Here is a 17,219-nt window from a genome sequence, read left to right on the forward strand (position 1 = left end):
ATTTATGTCCAGTTTTTACAGCAAGTTTTTCCCAAGCAGAAGTTGAGGCAAAAAGAGCTGAGCAGTGGGACATAGAAACCAGCTGTGCAGAGGGTGACTCTGAGCACACATGGGAAAATGTTCTGAGCTGGGGAGGTGCTCTTGGAAATCCAGCAAAAGCAGGTGTGTTTGTTGGGAATGCACAGGAAAAGCTCCTTCATTTGGCTGTTGCCAAAGGGGCCCTGCTGACAGAGTTGTCTGGTGTTCATCAGGGAAAGCATTAAAGTGGTTGTTGCTGCCTGCAGTGCCCTGGCTGGCTGCATCTTTTAGGAAGGATTGTTGTCTGGAGTTACTCCAGGACTGTCTGTGACCTGAAAGACCCCAGCCCAGCCTGGGCTCTGACAACTCCCAGCCTTTGTCACAGTCCCAGGCTCCCATCCCGGGTCAGGCTGGAGCTGGGAGCCTCCTGCTTCCCTGGGAATGGCAAGGTGTTCTGCACAGTGCCTTCTCCCCTGTCCCAGCTCAGCCCCTGGGGTCTCTCAGTGCCTAGGCAGGGATTTCCCCTGAGTTCAGGGACACAAGTAATTTTCCACACTCTGGACACTGCTGCCATTCCAAACTTGTTTCTTCCCAGTCTCACTCTTTGAATTTCCTTTTCCCACAGCAGATAAAATTTCAAGTTAACTCACAGAACCTTTGTGGGGAGGAGCGGGGTTCAGGTCTGTGGAGCTGAGGGTGACAGTGGGAGCAGTGCAGGGGAGGGGACAGCACAGGGTCCTTGGTGGCTTCTGGGGTGCTGCCAGCACTGTTGTGCCACTGCTCCTGGGCAAAGGGTGTGCATCCCACTGCTGTGGGACCTGGGATCTGCCAGGGGCATGGAAGTCCCTGATCCTTCCCCTGCCTCATGATAATATAATTATAATGCAGATATAATAACATTAATAATAATAATAATAATTTATCATTAGAATATGATTATAATAGATCATGCTGCTACCCCGAAGGACAGCAGGGAGCAGGGATCCTGCTCGGGGGTTGGATGGGGATTTCTCAGGATTTGGGACCAGCCCAACCCCTGCCCAGCGTCTGTCCCACTGCCCCGCCCAGGAGGTGCTGGGCATGGAAAAGGGCATCGAGCCGCTGCTGCTGAGCGAGGCTGGCTGCGGCCCCGCTGCCCGCGGCCCCGTTCCGTGTCTCCGCTCCCCGTGGCCCCGTTCCGTGTCTCCGCTGCCCGTGGCCCCGTTCCGTGTCCGCGCTCCCCGTTCCCCCCGCCGTGCGCGGGCCCTTTAAGCCGCCGCCATCTTTGCTGCGGGCACGGAGCAGCCGCCCCGCCCCTCGCTCGCCCCGCCCCTCTCCGGGCAGCTCCCGCGCTGCCCATTGGGCGCCGCCGCGGCACTTCCGGCGCCGCCGCGCCAGCGCCTCCTTTCCGGTCGCCATTGTCGTAGCGGGAGGTGAGTGAGGGCCGGGGGCTCCATCCGCCGCCATCCGTCCGCCGGGGCCGCGCCCGCCGCCTCCACAGCCCCTCGCGGAGTCGCGGGGGAGGCCCCGGGGGCGCCGATGGAGCCGCGCCGGGCAGGGGGCCGCGGGCTGGAGGGCGCCTCGGGTGTCCCCGCGTTAACCGTGCCGGTGTCCGCAGGCCGCAGCCATGGCGCCCAGCCGCAATGGGATGATCCTGAAGCCCCACTTCCACAAGGACTGGCAGCGCCGAGTCGCCACCTGGTTCAACCAGCCCGCCCGCAAGCTCCGCAGGTGAGTCCCGGAGCTCCGGGGGCCGCGGGAGGGCCGGTCCCGGCTTCGCGCAGCCGCTTACCGAGCCGGGACGCCGCGGAGTTGTTCAGCCATCGCCCGCTCGTGCTCGGGGCCAGCGCAGCCAAGTGATGAGACATCTCCGGAATCGCTGCATCCACGGTGATGAACGCTCTTCCCTGGGTCTCTGATGGCAGCGGCGCTCCCAGGGCAGCAGCACCGACCCCGGCCCGGCTGCTCGTTCCGGAGCCATCGCGGGGCAGGAGATGCCTCCCTGCAAGGGTGGGAGTGGCACATGTCGTAGAGATGCCGTGTACCCCCTGGCTGTCACAGGTGGGCAGGAGGCTAGTGGCACTTGGCTTGTGACCAGCAGGACCAGGGCAGTGCCTGTCCCCTGTTCTGGTGTTGATATCACACCTGGAACTCCAGTGTTGTGTTTGGCCCCTCATTGTATGATAGACATTAAGGAGCATGTCCAGAGAAGGGAATGGAGCTGGGAGGGGTCTGGATCACCAGGAGCACCTGGGGGGCTCAGCCTGGAGGAAAGGAGACTCAGGAGGAACCTTCTGGGTCTCCACAGCTGCCTGAGAGGAGGGGGTCAGGCTCTAGGGAGCAAGGACAGGAGGAGAGGGAGCAGCCCCAGTTTGTGCAGGGGAGGCTCAGGTTGGACATCACAGGGAATTTCTTCCTGGAAAGGGTGGTCAGGCCTTGGCAGGGGCTGCATGCAGCACTCAGTGCTCTGGGCTGGGTTGACAAGGTAGGGGTCGGGCACAGGTTGGACTCCATCACCGGAGGCCTTTCCCAAGCTGCTGTGACCCTGCCATTCCAGGAGGAAGGCTCGCCAGGCCAAGGCTCGCCGCATCGCCCCCCGCCCCGTGGCTGGGCCCATCCGGCCCATCGTGAGGTGCCCCACCATCAGATACCACAAAAAGGTCCGTGCTGGCAGAGGCTTCAGCCTGGAGGAGCTTAAAGTAAGTACAGAGCATCCATTCAAAGAGTCAAAGTCTGAGCTCAGCTGCTTCTCCTGTCCTGCACAAGGTGACTTGCTCAGGTGTTGGTACCTGCTAGGGAAGGCTGTGGATTTCCTGGCTCTGGGAGCAAGGGGAGATGGTCTTAGCTGTGATGGTGGAGTGGGTGTGTGAAGAGTGCTTTGAAAGATAAACGTCTGCTTATCTACTGAGACTGTAATTAAAATCTTGTTAAAATAAAGCTGAAATAAGGGAAATTTAATTTGGATATATGAAAGAAATTATTCCCTGTGAGGGTGGGGAGGCCCTGGCATAAGGTGTCCAGGAAAGCTGTGGCTGCCTCATCCCTGGAAGTGTCCAAGGCCACGTTGGATGGGGCTTGGGATAGGGGAAGGTGTCCCTGCTCATGGCAAGGGATGGAACTTAGAGATCTTTAAGGTCCTTTCCAACCCAGACAGTTCAGAGATTCTATGAAACCTGAATTCTGAAAGAGCCTTGAGTCTCCTAAATTTGTTTGGGAGAGGGAGAAGACTAAGATTGTCTTCATTAAATTGTTTCTTTATGAAACATTTTTTTGCTAACTCTTAGCCAGTGTTTCCAGTTAAGGACCAAGTAAACTCAGTTTAGTTCCAAGAGTAGCAGGGGATGCTGTAGCAGGAGGAAATGCTACATTCAGCGCTGCATCTCGGAGTAGCTGGAGTAACAACACTTGGATTAAAGCCCAGATAGGTGGATTAAAGTGGGAAGTGTTTCCTGTCCTCTGTGACCTGCCCAGGTGTGCTGAGCTGGTGAAGGTGGTCTGCAGACCCCCCTGCTGTGTCTGTGTGATCAGATTCCACATCAGGGCTCGCTGGCAGCACCAGCTGCCTCTGCGCCTGGTTCTGTGTCTTAATTAAAGCATTTATAACTGAAATTGGTGCACTGAGGCAGGGAGATTGTTCTTCTGGGTGCCAAATACTTCATTACTTTTTTTTTTTTTTAATTTTTGGGTAATGGTGGAACACAAAGCAGGATGCAGCTGTTTGTCTTCAAACAGAAAATTAGTTTTTTGTTTAAGGCAGTCTAAAAAAATAGTTACTTAATGGTTGTTTCAGATGGTTAGGAAAAAATCCTGATTTAATGGAGCTCCCAGTACTCAGTGAACCAGAGTTGTCCACGAGCTGACTCATAAACATCTGTCTGAATCCAAGTTTAGATGTGTCCTGCAGGGGTTGCACTTTGCTGCTCTAGGGAGATCCACCTGCAAAAATGAGCCTGAGCAACATTTTAAGCACAAAGATACGCCAGGACACCCTTTGTGGGTGGCACAGTTGGTCCCTCAGCTGATGGCCAGCCTTCCTGCCGAGCTTGCATCCCGTGCTGGCAGTGCTGGGATCCCTGCCTGGCTGTTGGGAGCTGTGGGATGCTGACACTGCTCTCTCCTTCCCTCTCCTCAGCTCGCTGGCATCAACAAGAAGTTTGCCCGGACTATCGGAATCTCCGTGGATCCCCGGAGGCGGAACAAGTCCACCGAGTCCCTGCAGGCCAACGTGCAGAGGCTGAAGGAGTACCACTCCAAGCTCATCCTCTTCCCGAGGAAGCCAGCCATGCCCAAGAAGGGAGACAGCTCTGTGAGTACCCAGCTGCTGCAAACGTGTCCTGTTCTGGGAGCTTTGCTGTTAGGCAGAGCTCCTGAGCTTTCTCCATGGTGTGAGCCCCGTGGTCCTGAGCCCAGCACAAGGCCAGGCCTGGCAGGGTCGAGTCTAACAGGGCATCCTGGGTTGCAGTGGCACTTCAGTCATTTGGCTGAACAGCTGCTGGCTTGTTTTGGTGCTCATTCCTGGAGCTTTGCTCCTTGCTCTGCCAGTTGAATTTTACTTTAGAGAGCTAAATTGTCACAATGGCTGGAAATTCCCCTTGGAGTCAGTCCTGCTGGTGGAGGGCTGAGGGACAGGCTGTGAGTGGCTCCAGGGCTGTGTGCCAGCCAGGCTCCAGAAGGCGATTGTTATTGACATTCAAAAATGGTTTTCATTAAAACCTCTCCAGGATCAGAGCAGAGCTGTGTTCCCTGGGTCTGCTGCCAGTAGATCCAGGGAACACAAGGGTGAGTTCAGACTGTCCTCCCATCTTGTGGAGAATCTGGCAGCTCCAGCATGCTTAACTCCATCTTCAGAGCAGGGAGGAAGAGCCTGGAGCTGAAACACTGATTCAGATGTGTTTACTGGAAGTCAGCTGTATTCAGTAAACGTTCAGTCATTTTTGTCTGATGACGTGCTCTTACAAGAAGCTGGAATCAATCTGAGAAGGAGTTGCTGAGGAACGTGTTGGGTGTATATAAGCTGTGGGGGCTCAGCTTGCAGAAAAGGAGGCTTAGGGAATGGCCTCAGTTTGTGCCAGGGAAGGTGGTTCAGGTTGGCCATCAGGAATTTCTTCCTGGAAAGGGGGGTCAGGCATTGGCAGGGGTTGCCCAGGGAGGTTTGGACTCTCCATCCCTGGAGAGTCCCAGGAAGGAATGGATGTGGCACTCAGTGTTCTGGGCTGGGGACAAGGTGAGGATTTGGCACAGCTTGGACTGGATGATCATGGAGGCTTTTCCAACCTAGATGATGCTGTGATCCTGTGTGAATTGGGAGCAGCACAGTTGGTGTCAAAGCTGTCCCAGCTGGCAGAGCTGTGGCCGCTGCTGCTCTGGCCGGATCCGGGCCCAGCGTGGGTCGCTGGTGCAGCTCAGCGGTGCCAAACGCTCTGACACGCTGGCTCTGTTCCATTCGGTGCTACAGCTCCTGGCAGGATCATTAGCACCGTGTTTGAGCTGGTGCCTGCTGTGCTTCAGCTGAGGTTTTAGACAGGGAAGTTTAAATTCCGTTCTTCTAACATTCCCGTCTTCTGTTGTGCAGCCAGAGGAACTCAAGATGGCCACTCAGCTCACAGGACCTGTCATGCCCATCAAGAACGTAAGTGTCATTTACTCATGGTCTGCGTGTGATGTGATTGAAGGTTGGACTTGCAGAGAGGATTCTCTCCTTGCTGCCTCACAGCTGGGCATGGCTGCCTCTAGCTATTGCCCATCCTGGATCAAAAAAAACCCAGGAATAAGTCTTTGAGAGGACTGTGAAATTGAGGGTGCTTTGGGTTCAGCTGGGGTTGGAGTGTTCAGGCAGGGTCTGTGCTCACCATTTGTGCCTAAATCCTCTGCTTCCCAGAGCTGCTGTCAGTGGTGTCACAAACCTCTTGTCATTTCCTACAACTCCATGACAGGATTTTGAAGCTGGGAGGGGGGGTGACAAGTGACAGGATGACAAGTGACAGGATTAGAGGAAACAGCCTCAAGCTGTGCCAGGGGAGGTTTAGGTTGGATATTAGGAAAATTGCTTCACTGACCAGGCTGTCCATCCCTGGCACAGCTGCCCAGGGCAGTGGCAGAGTCCCCATCCTTGGAAGTGCTCAATAAAACACGCGGATGTGGCACTTGAGGACGTGGTTGGTGGTAACCACGGTGGTGCTGGGCTGACTGCTGGGCTCTCTATTAAAGGTCTTTACCAAGCTTAACAATGCTGTAAAACCTGACTCAGGTTTCCCGTGGTGCTTGTTTTCATTGCTGCTGCACTGAGGAGCCCGCGGGAAGGCAGATCCCGGCGGAGCAGGCTGAGGGCAGGGCCCGTAGATGGCACCGCTGTTCCTCGCAGGGATGGCGGTGGGAAGCCTCGGCTCCGAGGGGCAGCCTGTGACTGTCTGGCGCTCTCTCCGCAGGTTTTCAAGCGGGAGAAGGCGCGTGTCATCTCGGAAGACGAGAAGAACTTCAAGGCCTTTGCCAGCCTTCGCATGGCCCGGGCCAACGCCCGCCTCTTCGGCATCCGCGCCAAGCGCGCCAAGGAAGCGGCGGAGCAGGACGTGGAGAAGAAGAAATGAACTGTTCTCCCCAGAACTGTCAATAAAGAGCCCTACAGAGCCCGGTGTGCTGTGGTTTTGGGGCACATGTGGCGGGCGGAGCCGCCCCGTGTGCCCGTGGCAGTGCGGGGATGTGTTCCGGCGTGGGAAGCCTCGTTTGCTGTGATTGGAGGCTCCACATTTCCCTGACAGCGAGTTAAACACCTGCCCTGTGCCCACTCCTCTGCCTTCTCAGGGCTGCAGCCTGGGCTGCCTTCTGCTCTGATTCTGAGGGGCTTTGGGGGTTTCCCCTCCATGCCAGGCTTTGTCTCCTGCCCCTTCCCTGTCTTCCATGCCAGTATTCCTGTTTTGATGATTTCCACACCTCTGTGTCAGGCAAAGCTGTACAAGTTGGGTGGGGGGCTTTTGGGCTTTCCCCACTTTTGGGGGGGGTACAGGGGAAGCAAGGTGTGGCCCAGCCCCTCAGCTGAGCTTGGGTAGAGCCAAATCCCAGAGCTGGACTGTGCTGCTCTGCCATCCTGCGCTCCCTGGCCCTTGGCTCAGCCCCTGCTGTAGTTCCAGGGCCCTTCTAGCCATTTCTTCATGGACTAAAGGCATCCCTTGGTAGATGTGGCACTTGGGAACATTGTGGTGGCCTTGGCAGTACTGGGGAGAGGGTGAACTGCTCTTTTTCCATCCCAAATGATTCTGTGATAGTTTAAGTGGCACCACAGGAGCTCAGTAGAAACTGGGGGATTCTGGCTGATCATCGTGGCTGTTGGGGGGATCCCAGGTTCTGCCTGTCCCTGGGCAGGGGCTGGTGGGTCACTGGGATGTGTTGGTGGGATTAGAGCTGCTCCAGGAGCACTCACCCAGTCCATCACTGTTAGGATGGGATGGAATGGAGCACTCAGTGCTGGAGTCCTGGCACAGCTGCATGCTTGCTGGGCCGTTCAAAGAGGCAAGATGTGCCTGGTGAGGTGTTGCCTGTGTCCAGTTACCACGGTGTCCCCCCAGCCCCTCTGCCCAGCCATGTCCTGCTGTGGGTTGGTGCCTCCTGCCCTACAGAGCCATGCTGGGGGAGTGGGGGGAGTGGGAAAAGGAGAGTGGCCTATTTCTGCCAGGCAGGCTGGGGATTAGCTCCCAAAGCCCGGGCCCTGCGGTGCCCTCGTGCTTGTTAGCCCTATCTGCTTTTTAATCCCTCCAAATTTGAGCTAATTACATCATCTTCCATAAAGCTGGGTTGACAGCACCGCAGTGCTGGGGGGACAGGGATGGGTGGGGGGTCCCGGGTTGGGGCCTCAGCCTAATGGGGCTCCATGTGCATGGAATGTGGGTCTGGATGCTCCAGCATGTGGGGAGGGCACCCGGTGAGTTTGGGGGGACCCCACCCTTGTGCTTGGGCTGTTGGCTCAGAGTGTGGGGGGCCAGGACCAAGGTGGCCTTGGGTACCCCATGGGGGGAGCAGCTGGGGAGGGTGGGGGGCGGTGGCTGTGCCATGGGGGTCTCACTTGGAGCAGGATCTCCTGCCCTGGCACAGCCAGCGGTGCTGGGCACCCTGCGGACCCCGCTCAGCCCCGGCGCGGGGTGGGCTCCGCTCCGGAGCCGGCAGCGAGGCAGTTAACGGAGCTTGTCATCCATCTCCCTCTTAGGGCTCCGCTCCCGAGCTGCAGCTTGAGTCAGTTGTGTGGAGGTGGCGGCGGCAGCAGCTCAGGCGGGCACACCGGCACGGCGGGCACACCGGCACGGCGGGCACACCGGCACGGCGGGCACGCCCCGAGCCAGCCCCTGCCCCGCCGTGCCCCAGCCCAGGCCACCAGCACCCAGGTGAGGGGGCGACGGGCAGGGTGGGACCCGCTGTCCCCTCCACTGAGCGGTGGATGATGCCAAGGGGTGCCCGCGATCCCGGGGAGGGGGACGGTGCCCACCGGAGCCATGTGCCCGGAGAGGGCCTGGGCACTGCGTGACTTCCCCGGGAAACTTCGGCATGGCTGGGTGGGCAAGGGCTGCTCTGCCCCTGCCCTGCCCCAGCCAGGAGCCCCCAGGACCTGCAGGTGGGGCACTGGGGCCGGGACTGGCAGAGCCCCTCGCTGCCCCGTCAGGCAGCATCGCCTGGCTGGGTGCTGCCAGCCTCCGGGGGCAGGATGGATGCTGTCCCCAGCACGGGGGGAATCCGTCACCTGGTGCCACAGACACGGAGCTGGTGTCCCCGCTCCCCTCCGGAGAGCCCTGCCCAGGCTGGGGGGTGCTGCCCGCAGGGACTGCAGGGGGTTTCTACTCCACAGCCCCACACGGGGCACTCCAGGGTGGGTACCCCACCCCACCCAGGTCCCCCCTCCCCTCGGGACACATCCTGCCGCTGGGGTGGGGCTGGGACAGAGCTGGGCACGGCCCCTCAGGACCGTGTGAACCCCGCACGGCTGTGCCCGCGGTGCTGCCCGGGGCTTGGGGGTACCCGGGCCGTACACGAGGTGCCCAGCTCGCCCCACTGTGCTCTGGTGCCTTGCAGGGCCCTGCGGAGCCGTCGGGACTGGAAGCGACCACCCCTCCCGGAGGTGTCCTGGAGCCCCCCTGCCCCACGCGTGTCCTGCCACCGGGGCCGAGCCTGGCACCGCGGGGCGCCGTGCCCCGGGCATGACGGGCACCTGCCCGGCTCCCTGACGGTGCCCGAGGCCGCGGCCGCCCCGCTCGCCCCCCATGCCCTTCGCCCACGGGGCCGCCGGTGCCCCGCCGCGCCCGGCCGGCATGGGCGACGTGCCCGAGCCGTGCCCGCAGGCCCCGCTGGCCGTGCTCTCCAAGGTGGAGCTGCGGGTCAGCTGTAAACACCTCCTGGACCGCGACACCCTCAACAAGTCGGACCCCTGTGTCCTGCTGCTGATGCAGTCCCAGGGCCAGTGGATGGAGGTAGGAGAGGGGGGCACTGCTGGCACCCACGGGGCAGGGCAGGGGCCGGGGCGCGGCGGGGCTGGGCACAGGGCGGGGGATGTAGGGGGCTGCAGGAGATGGTGAGGGGCGAGGTGCAAGGTGCAGAACGGGGGTCAGGGTGTAGGAGTTGGTGGGGAGCAGGGTACAGGAGAGAGAGCAGGGTACAGGAGAGAGAGCAGGGTACAGGAGACAGTGGAGAATGGGGTGCAGGGTGCAGAAAGGGGTTCTAGGTGCAGAACAGGGTGCAGGGTTCACACCAGGGTACAGGGTGCAGAGCAGGGTGTGCAGGAGATGATGCAGAGTAGGGTGCATGGTGCAAGACAGGTTGCAGCGTTCAGAATGAGGTGCAGGGTTCAGACCAGGTGCAGGAGACAATGAAGAATGGGCTGCTGATTGCAGAACAGGGTCAGGGTTCAGAAGGGGGTACAGGGTTCAGAATGGGGTGCAAGGTGCAGAGCAGGGTGCAGAGCATGGGTGCAGGATGGTGTGCAGGAGATGATGCAGAGTAGGGTGCACTGTGCAGAACGGAGTCCGGGGGTGAGGTAGGGTGGGCAGGGCTCTGTGGGGCACCCGCAGCCTGTGGGGATGGTGCTAACGCTGGGGCACATCCCGCCCACTGGGGCTGCTGTGGGGAGCGGGGTGGGCGTGGTGCCCACCGAGTGTGGCTCCCGAGTGGCTCCAGTGCCCCGGGACAGGGACGAGGGACACCTCAGCTCCCCCCGCGGTGGCTCAGGGCTGCAGGGCTGGTGCTGGCACTGGGGCTGATGCTGGCAGTGGGGCTGGCAGACACCGGGATGCACTGGGGCTGGCACGGCTCCTTCCATCCCTCCCGTGCTGAGCTCTGGGCTGGCACCGGCGGCTCCGCTCTAATCGCGGCCGCTCAGCCGGCGGATTTAGAGCTAAATCCCTCGGCGTGTCATCGACTCCGCTCCAGCCAGCGCGGAGCCGGGGAGGGGGGGACGAGGGCGCCGTGCCAGCTGCGGTGTGCCGTGCCATGCCAGACACTTGTACCCGGCTGTGCCACAGTGCTCTGTGCCACACTCTGTGGGCTGTGCCACGCTCCAGGCTGCGCTGTGCCAGACACCGGCCAGCTCCAAGGGGCAAGAGGGTCCCTCCTGAGCCACCTTTTGGAGACACTCCTGTCCCAGCCGGCCTGTGTGCCCCAGACAAGGCTCCTGCATCTGGCTCTGCCACTGGCTCTAAGGCCCTGGGTCCAGAGGGTCCGAGGACCCAACAGCCTCATCCCCAGAATGAGGGGCTGGCAGTGCCCACGCAGGAGGGACACGGCTGGCCGTGGCAGGGTGGCAGCAGTGTGGGCTAGACAGATGATGCTGGACTGGGCAGGCAGGGGCCAGGGGCTGGCAGGGTGCCCTGGCCAGGATGTGTCCCCTTGAGTCAGCCCTGGCAGGGACGGCTGCGGGGGAGGCTCCGGAACTGCTCAGCACCCGCTGCCAGCACGGCCAGGAGCTGCTGAGCACCCACTGCCCACTGGGGCCACCAGGGTCAGTGACCCCCAGAATGGACACAGCAGCTTGTCCTGGCACCAACCCATTGCTGCTGCTCCAGCAGAGCTGTGGCAAAGCACAGCCAGAGGCAGAGTATCCCCTTGGATGGCCACAGGGAGCCCAGTGGGAGCAGCGTCCCACACCCAGGGCTGGTAGGGCTGGAGGCAGTGGGGGGCACAAGGGGCTCCTCCAAATGCCAGTCACTCGGGCACAGCTGGTCCTTCCCTGCATTCCCTGTTCCTGCACCCCTACCCCTTCATCCTCCACTCCCCCATCCCTCATCCCTGTACCCCTCAGCCTGGCACGTGCCATCCGTTCATCTCCCCTCACAGCAGCCCACGCCCCACATCCCAGCCTCCCCACGCCCCTGGGTTCCCACATCCCTGCGGCAGCTCTGGCCCCCCAAGGCCCTGTGCCAAACCCCTCACAGGTGGATCGCAGCGAGGTGATCAAGAGCAACCTGAACCCCGTGTTCGCCAAGATCTTCACGGTCGATTACTACTTCGAGGAGGTGCAGAAGCTGCGCTTCGAGGTGTACGACAGCCACGGCCAGGCCGGAGTGGGCACGCACGATGACGACTTCCTGGGGGGCATGGAGTGCACCGTGGGGCAGGTGAGCCTGGGGACCCTCCCTGGGGACCCCACGGTGCTGTCCCCTCCCCGGGGACCCCGCGGTGCTGTCCCCTCCCCAACGCTGGCTCTCGCAGATCGTGGCGCAGAAACGGGTGACGAAGCCGCTGTTCCTCAAGTACGGGAAGTTTGCTGGCAAGTCCACGATCACGGTGAGCGCCGAGCCCGGGCAGGGGGTGGGTGACACTGGGGTGGGTGACACTGAGCAGGTGCACTGGGGTGGCACCAAACAGAGGGTGGCGCCGGGATGGGGCGCACAGGTGACACTGGGGCTGGAATCATGGGATGGCACCAGTCAGGACACACGGATGGCACAGGACTGGGGTACTGGGACAGCATCAGACTGGGACACCTGGGTGGCACTGGACTGGATCAGTAGGGTGGCACAGACTCTTGGGGCTGGGGAGGGCTCAGGGTGCCCGATGGCATCTGCTGGCCATCCTGAAGGTCCCTGCTGTGCCCGGGGGGCACGTGGGTCCCTGTCCCCTCCCAGGGCACCACAAGGAGGTGGTGGGCAGGGGGGCAAAGCTCTGCCAGGCTCTGAGCACCCACCCTCCTCAGATCATCTCGGAGGAGATCTCGGGGAACAACGGCTACGTGGAGCTCGCCTTCCGCGCCAAGAAACTGGACGACAAGGTGAGCTGGGTGCTGGGGGGAAAACAGGGCAGGGTGGGCACTGCTCTCCCTCATCCTCCTCCCCCAGGACCTGTTCAGCAAGTCAGATCCCTTCCTGGAGATCTACCGCATCGACGACGACCGCAGCGAGCAGCTGGTGTACCGCACCGAGGTGGGGCCGCGGCGGCACCGCGCCCCGGCCGCCCCACGGCCACCCCGGGGGCTCCCCGGCCCCGCTGAGCCCCCCACCCATCCTGCAGGTGGTGAAGAACAACCTCAGCCCCATCTGGGAGCCCTTCAAAGTCTCCCTCAACTCGCTCTGCAGCTGCGAGGAGAAGAGGAAGCTGAGGGTGAGGAAGAATGATGGGGACCTCTATTCCTGCCCTGGGGGCGTTGGAACACCAGCTTCCCTGGGCTGTGCTGGGGACCCCCCAGTGCTGGGGACAGGGCTGAGCCCCCCTGGTGCCAGGGCTGAGCCCCCCTGGTGCCAGGGCTGAGCCGTGCCCGTCTCAGTGCGTGGTGTGGGACTACGACTCGCGGGGCAAGCACGACTTCATCGGGGAGTTCTTCACCACCTTCGAGGAGATGCAGAAGGCCATGGGGGAGAACAAGGTGGGACATGGGGACACGGGGATGGCCTGGGGTCACCTTGTGTGCTGCCAGCAGAGCCTGTCCTAGCAGCCACCTTCCAGCTCCTCCTCTGGGTTTGGCACCATTTTCTTCTCTCTGCCCTCCTGTTTGGGGAAGGGAGGGTGGGTCTGGGGTCTTCTGGGGAATCATTCTGGGGAATTCAGGGGTGGCTGGGAGTGGGGGAAGGCAGCTGCACCGTGGGGCTGTGGGGGTGCAGGGTTATTGGGCCACGGTGTTCTGGGGCTGTGGGGTGCAGAGTGGCACGGGGGGTGCCCGGGCTGGGGGCACCAGGCAGCGCGGGTGCCGGTGCCACAGGTGCAGTGGGACTGCATGAACCCCAAGTACAAGATCAAGAAGCGCAACTACAAGAATTCGGGGGTCGTGGTGCTGCTGGACCTGAAGGTGAGCGCCTGGGAGCTGTGCCAAGCTGTGCCAAGCCATGCCAGGCTGTGCCAGGCCGTGCCCATGCCCTGGTGTGGGGCACAGCCGCCTGACTCAGGTCCCTCTGGAAGATCCACAGGGTTTACTCCTTCCTGGATTACATCATGGGCGGCTGCCAGATCCATTTCACGGTGAGCAGCGTCCCCTCCCCAGCCAGCAGGGACCCAGCAGTGGCCCTGCTCACCCTGGGTGACCCCCCTGTCCCCACCAGGTGGCCATCGACTTCACGGCCTCCAACGGGGACCCCCGAAACAGCTGCTCCCTGCACTACATCAACCCCTACCAGCCCAACGAGTACCTCAAGGCGCTGGTGGCTGTGGGTGAGATCTGCCAGGACTACGACAGGTTGGTGGCTCTGGGGGTCCCCCGGGGCCACACACATTGGTGACACCCACCTCGGGGTGAGATCTGCTGGTGACAGGCACTCGGTGCTGGCCCCAGAGCTCCTCACCCCCCTTTCCTTGCAGTGATAAGAAATTCTCAGCTCTGGGCTTTGGTGCCAGGATCCCCCCCAAGTACGAGGTGAGGGGGTCTCAGGGCCCTGTGGGACCCCAGGGATGTGCTCGTCCCTCTGGGTACCCTCGGCTGTGGCACTGCTGGGGCTTGGCAGACGCTGGGGGCTGTGGTAGGGGGTGCACCAGCTGCCCCCTCCCCTTCCTCCCTCCCTCCAGGTCTCCCACGACTTCGCCATCAACTTCAACCCCGACAATGACGAGTGTGAGGGTGAGTCCAGCTCCAGCGGGGCCGGATCCACGGCTGGGATGCCCCTCACCCCTCGCACCCCCCACAGGCATCCAGGGCGTCGTGGAGTCCTACCAGAGCTGCCTGCCCAAAATCCAGCTCTACGGCCCCACCAACGTGGCTCCCATCATCTCCAAGGTGGCTCGCGTGGCGGCCGACGAGGAGCGGACCAAGGAGGCCTCGGTGGGTCCCTCTGCCCCCGCCGGGGCTGGGCTCAGACCCTGCACACTCGAGACACTTGTGGCTGCTCCGGCGAGGGGCTGGCAGAGGGGTCAGGCAGCCCCCCGAGCATCCCTGTCCCCAGCAATGCTCCATCCCTGTCCCCCAGCAATCCTCCATCTCTGTCCCCCAGCAATCCTCCATCCCTGTCCCGCAGCAATGCTTCATCCCTGTCCCCAGCAATGTTCCATCCCTGTCCCAGCAATGCTCCATCCCTGTCCCCCAGCAATGCTCCATCCCTGTCCCAGCAATGCTCCATCCCTGTCCCCAGCAATCCTCCATCGCAGTCCCCCAGCAATGCTCCATCTCTGTCCCCAGCAATGCTCCATCCCTGTCCCCCAGCAATGCTCCATCCCTGTCCCAGCAATGCTCCATCCCTGTCCCCAGCAATACTTCATCCTGCTGATCCTGACGGACGGGGTGGTGACGGACATGGCGGACACGCGGGAGGCCATCGTCCGCGCCTCCTACCTGCCCATGTCCATCATCATCGTCGGCGTGGGCAACGCCGACTTCACGGACATGCAGATCCTGGACGGGGACGACGGTGTCCTGCGCTCCCCCAAGGGCGAGCCCGTCCTGCGCGACATCGTCCAGTTCGTCCCCTTCCGCGAGTTCAAGAACGTGAGTGGGGCGGCCACGAGCTCCTGCCTTCCCCCGCCTGCCCCTCCCGGCCCTTCCCTCCCCTCCCGTCCTCTCCCGGTCCCTGCCGTCCCTTTCCATCCCCTCCCGTCCCCTCTTTCCCTCTCCCATCCATCTCTTCCCTCCCGTTCCCTCCTGTCCCTTCCTGTCCCCTCCGCACCCGGGGCGCAGGGAGCCGGTGTCCCGTGGCTCAGCCCGGTGTCCCGGTGTCCGGCGGCTCAGCCCGGTGTCCCCGTGTCCCCAGGCGTCACCCACAGCCCTGGCCAAGTGCGTGCTGGCGGAGGTGCCCAAGCAGGTGGTGGAGTACTACAGCTACAAGGCTTTCCCCCCGCGCTGCCCCCGACCCCCCACCCCCGACCCCAGCCTGGGCTCCCCGCAGTGAGGGACCCCCCCAGCCCCAGCCTCGGTTTTCCCTAGTGAGGGACCCCCGAGCCCCGACTCCAGCCTCAGTTCCCCTGTGAGACACCCCCAGTGCCCCCCAGCTTTGGTTGCCCCAGCGAAGACCCCCGGCCCCAGTCCCAGCGTGCCCCAGTGACCCCCCCCCCTCCCGGCGTGGCCTGGGGACACGCGGGGTCCCCGCCAGGCCCAGCCCTGCCACAGCCCCCTCCCCGGCTGGGACATGGGGAAGGTCCCGGCCCCAGCACAGGACACCCCCAGCACTGCTCGCTCCCGGTGGTCTGTGCCCCCTGGGCCGGACCCACCCTGCCGTCCCCTCGGTCCCCCCGCTCCCCGCTTCTCTGTCACTGTGATATTTGGAGGCTGCATGATCCCCCCAATAAAGCACCACCCCTGTGCCATCCTCCTGCTCTCTGGGTGCCGACCCCACCGTCCGGGGGTCACTCGGGGTGGGTGGAGAGGCTGGCAGCCCCTGGATGCCGCCGTGTCCCCTCACGGTGACACCATGCTGCCCCACCCGGTGACAAGAGCCGAGGGCAGCCCCAGCGGCCCCGTTTCGGGTGCCCGTGGCCGGCAGCGTGCCGGGAGCGGCGGAGCAACCGCGGCTTTGATGTGCCAGAGCTCGCCCCGCTGAGCCGCGGCCCCGAATCCAGGGCACGGAGCGGGGAGAGACGGCAATGGAGCGGGCCCTGCTGCCCTGCACACAGCCACTGCCACGTGCTGTGTGCTGTGTGCCCTGTGCTGTGTGCCTTGTGCCGTGTGCCCTGTGCCACATGCCATGTGCTGTGTGCCCTGTGCCACATGCCATGTGCTGTGTGCCCTGTGCCACATGCCATGTGCTGTGTGCCCTGTGCCACACCCCGTGCACCATGTGTCCCCAGCTGTGTTCCACGTGCCATACGTGTGCTGTGTGTGTGAATCCTGTGCCATGGGCCATGCACCACAGTCACCCGTGAGGTGTAGTGTCCCCAGCTGTGTTCCACGTGCCATGCGTGTGCTGTGTCTGTGAATCCTGTGCCATGTCCCCTGTGCCGTGCATCCCCTGCCACACTGTGCGCTGTGTGCCACATGCCATGTGTGCCGTGTGCCAGGTACCTGTGTGCCCTGTGCCATGTGCCAGGTTCCGTGTGCCATGTTCCTTGTGCCATGTTCTGTGTGCCATGTTCCTTGTGCCATGTGCCAGGTGCCATGTTCCTTGTGCCCTGTGCCATGTTCTATGTGCCACGTGCCATGTTCTTGATGCCATGTGCCATGCATCGTGCTGTGCCGTGTGCTGGGCACTGTGCCACCCTCCTGCCACGTGCTGTGTGCTGATGCTGCCAGCGTGGTGCCAGCAGATGCTCCTGGCAAGGTGACATCCCCAGGGGCAGGGTGTGCCCAAGGCCACCACGGGGACTGAACTGGGGCCTGGCACAGCCTCATGGGGCAGGGGCCGCCTGGGAGCCGCCATGCAGGTGCCACCGAGCTGGGCTCCAGGGTGCTGCCATCTCCCTAGGTGCAGGGACAGGTGCCAGGCTGGCCCCGGTGGGTGGCACTCTCCGGGACAGCTCTGCTGGCCCTTGGGCACTGCTGGCAGCACCAGGCACGGGCAGGGGCGCGGTACCTGCCCCCCCATTCAGCCCCTATTTATAGCTCCTGATTCATCCCTTTACGGCGGGATCCTGGGCGTTGCCGTGGAAACCCAAACCTGCCGCCGGGAGGCTGCAGCAGGGGCCAGCCCTGGCACCCCAACCCTTGGGGACAGAGGGGACGCCAGCGTGGGTGCAGAGGGACCCCAGGGGCTGGGAGTGCCCCGAGACACACGCCGGGTTGTCCTCGCCGGCAGGAGGGGCTGGCGGAGGTGGCAGGGTTGACAAGGCTAGCAGAGGGGGCAGGAGTGGCAGGACGCTGGTGCCACTGTCCCACAGTGCCACAGAGCCCAAGGAGGGTCACATCA

General features: G+C 62.4%; 2 protein-coding genes across 2 annotated transcripts; both read left to right on the top strand.

The window, feature by feature from the left end:
• The first annotated feature begins 1,307 nt into the window (after window positions 1-1,307).
• On the top strand, window positions 1,308-6,620 carry RPL13 (ribosomal protein L13). The gene is made up of 6 exons (XM_041400508.1): window positions 1,308-1,430; window positions 1,616-1,728; window positions 2,555-2,696; window positions 4,130-4,303; window positions 5,570-5,626; window positions 6,423-6,620. Exons 2-6 carry the CDS (start codon window positions 1,625-1,627, stop codon window positions 6,579-6,581), a joined length of 636 nt encoding a protein of 211 aa, XP_041256442.1. The 5' UTR covers window positions 1,308-1,430; window positions 1,616-1,624; the 3' UTR covers window positions 6,582-6,620.
• Window positions 6,621-9,236: 2,616 nt separating this feature from the next.
• Window positions 9,237-15,970, top strand: CPNE7 (copine 7). Its single transcript, XM_041400601.1, has 15 exons — window positions 9,237-9,443; window positions 11,400-11,582; window positions 11,677-11,751; window positions 12,161-12,235; window positions 12,303-12,386; window positions 12,475-12,564; window positions 12,728-12,826; window positions 13,160-13,246; window positions 13,357-13,416; window positions 13,497-13,630; window positions 13,753-13,807; window positions 13,957-14,008; window positions 14,076-14,209; window positions 14,633-14,869; window positions 15,132-15,970. The coding sequence occupies exons 1-15, from the start codon at window positions 9,237-9,239 to the stop codon at window positions 15,267-15,269; spliced, it is 1,710 nt and encodes a 569-aa protein (XP_041256535.1). The 3' UTR covers window positions 15,270-15,970.
• The last annotated feature ends 1,249 nt before the right edge of the window (window positions 15,971-17,219 follow it).

The sequence above is a fragment of the Onychostruthus taczanowskii genome, unplaced genomic scaffold (assembly GCF_017590055.1).
Source record: "Onychostruthus taczanowskii isolate IOZ18803 unplaced genomic scaffold, ASM1759005v1 scaffold18, whole genome shotgun sequence".
Lineage (NCBI taxonomy): Eukaryota > Metazoa > Chordata > Aves > Passeriformes > Passeridae > Onychostruthus > Onychostruthus taczanowskii.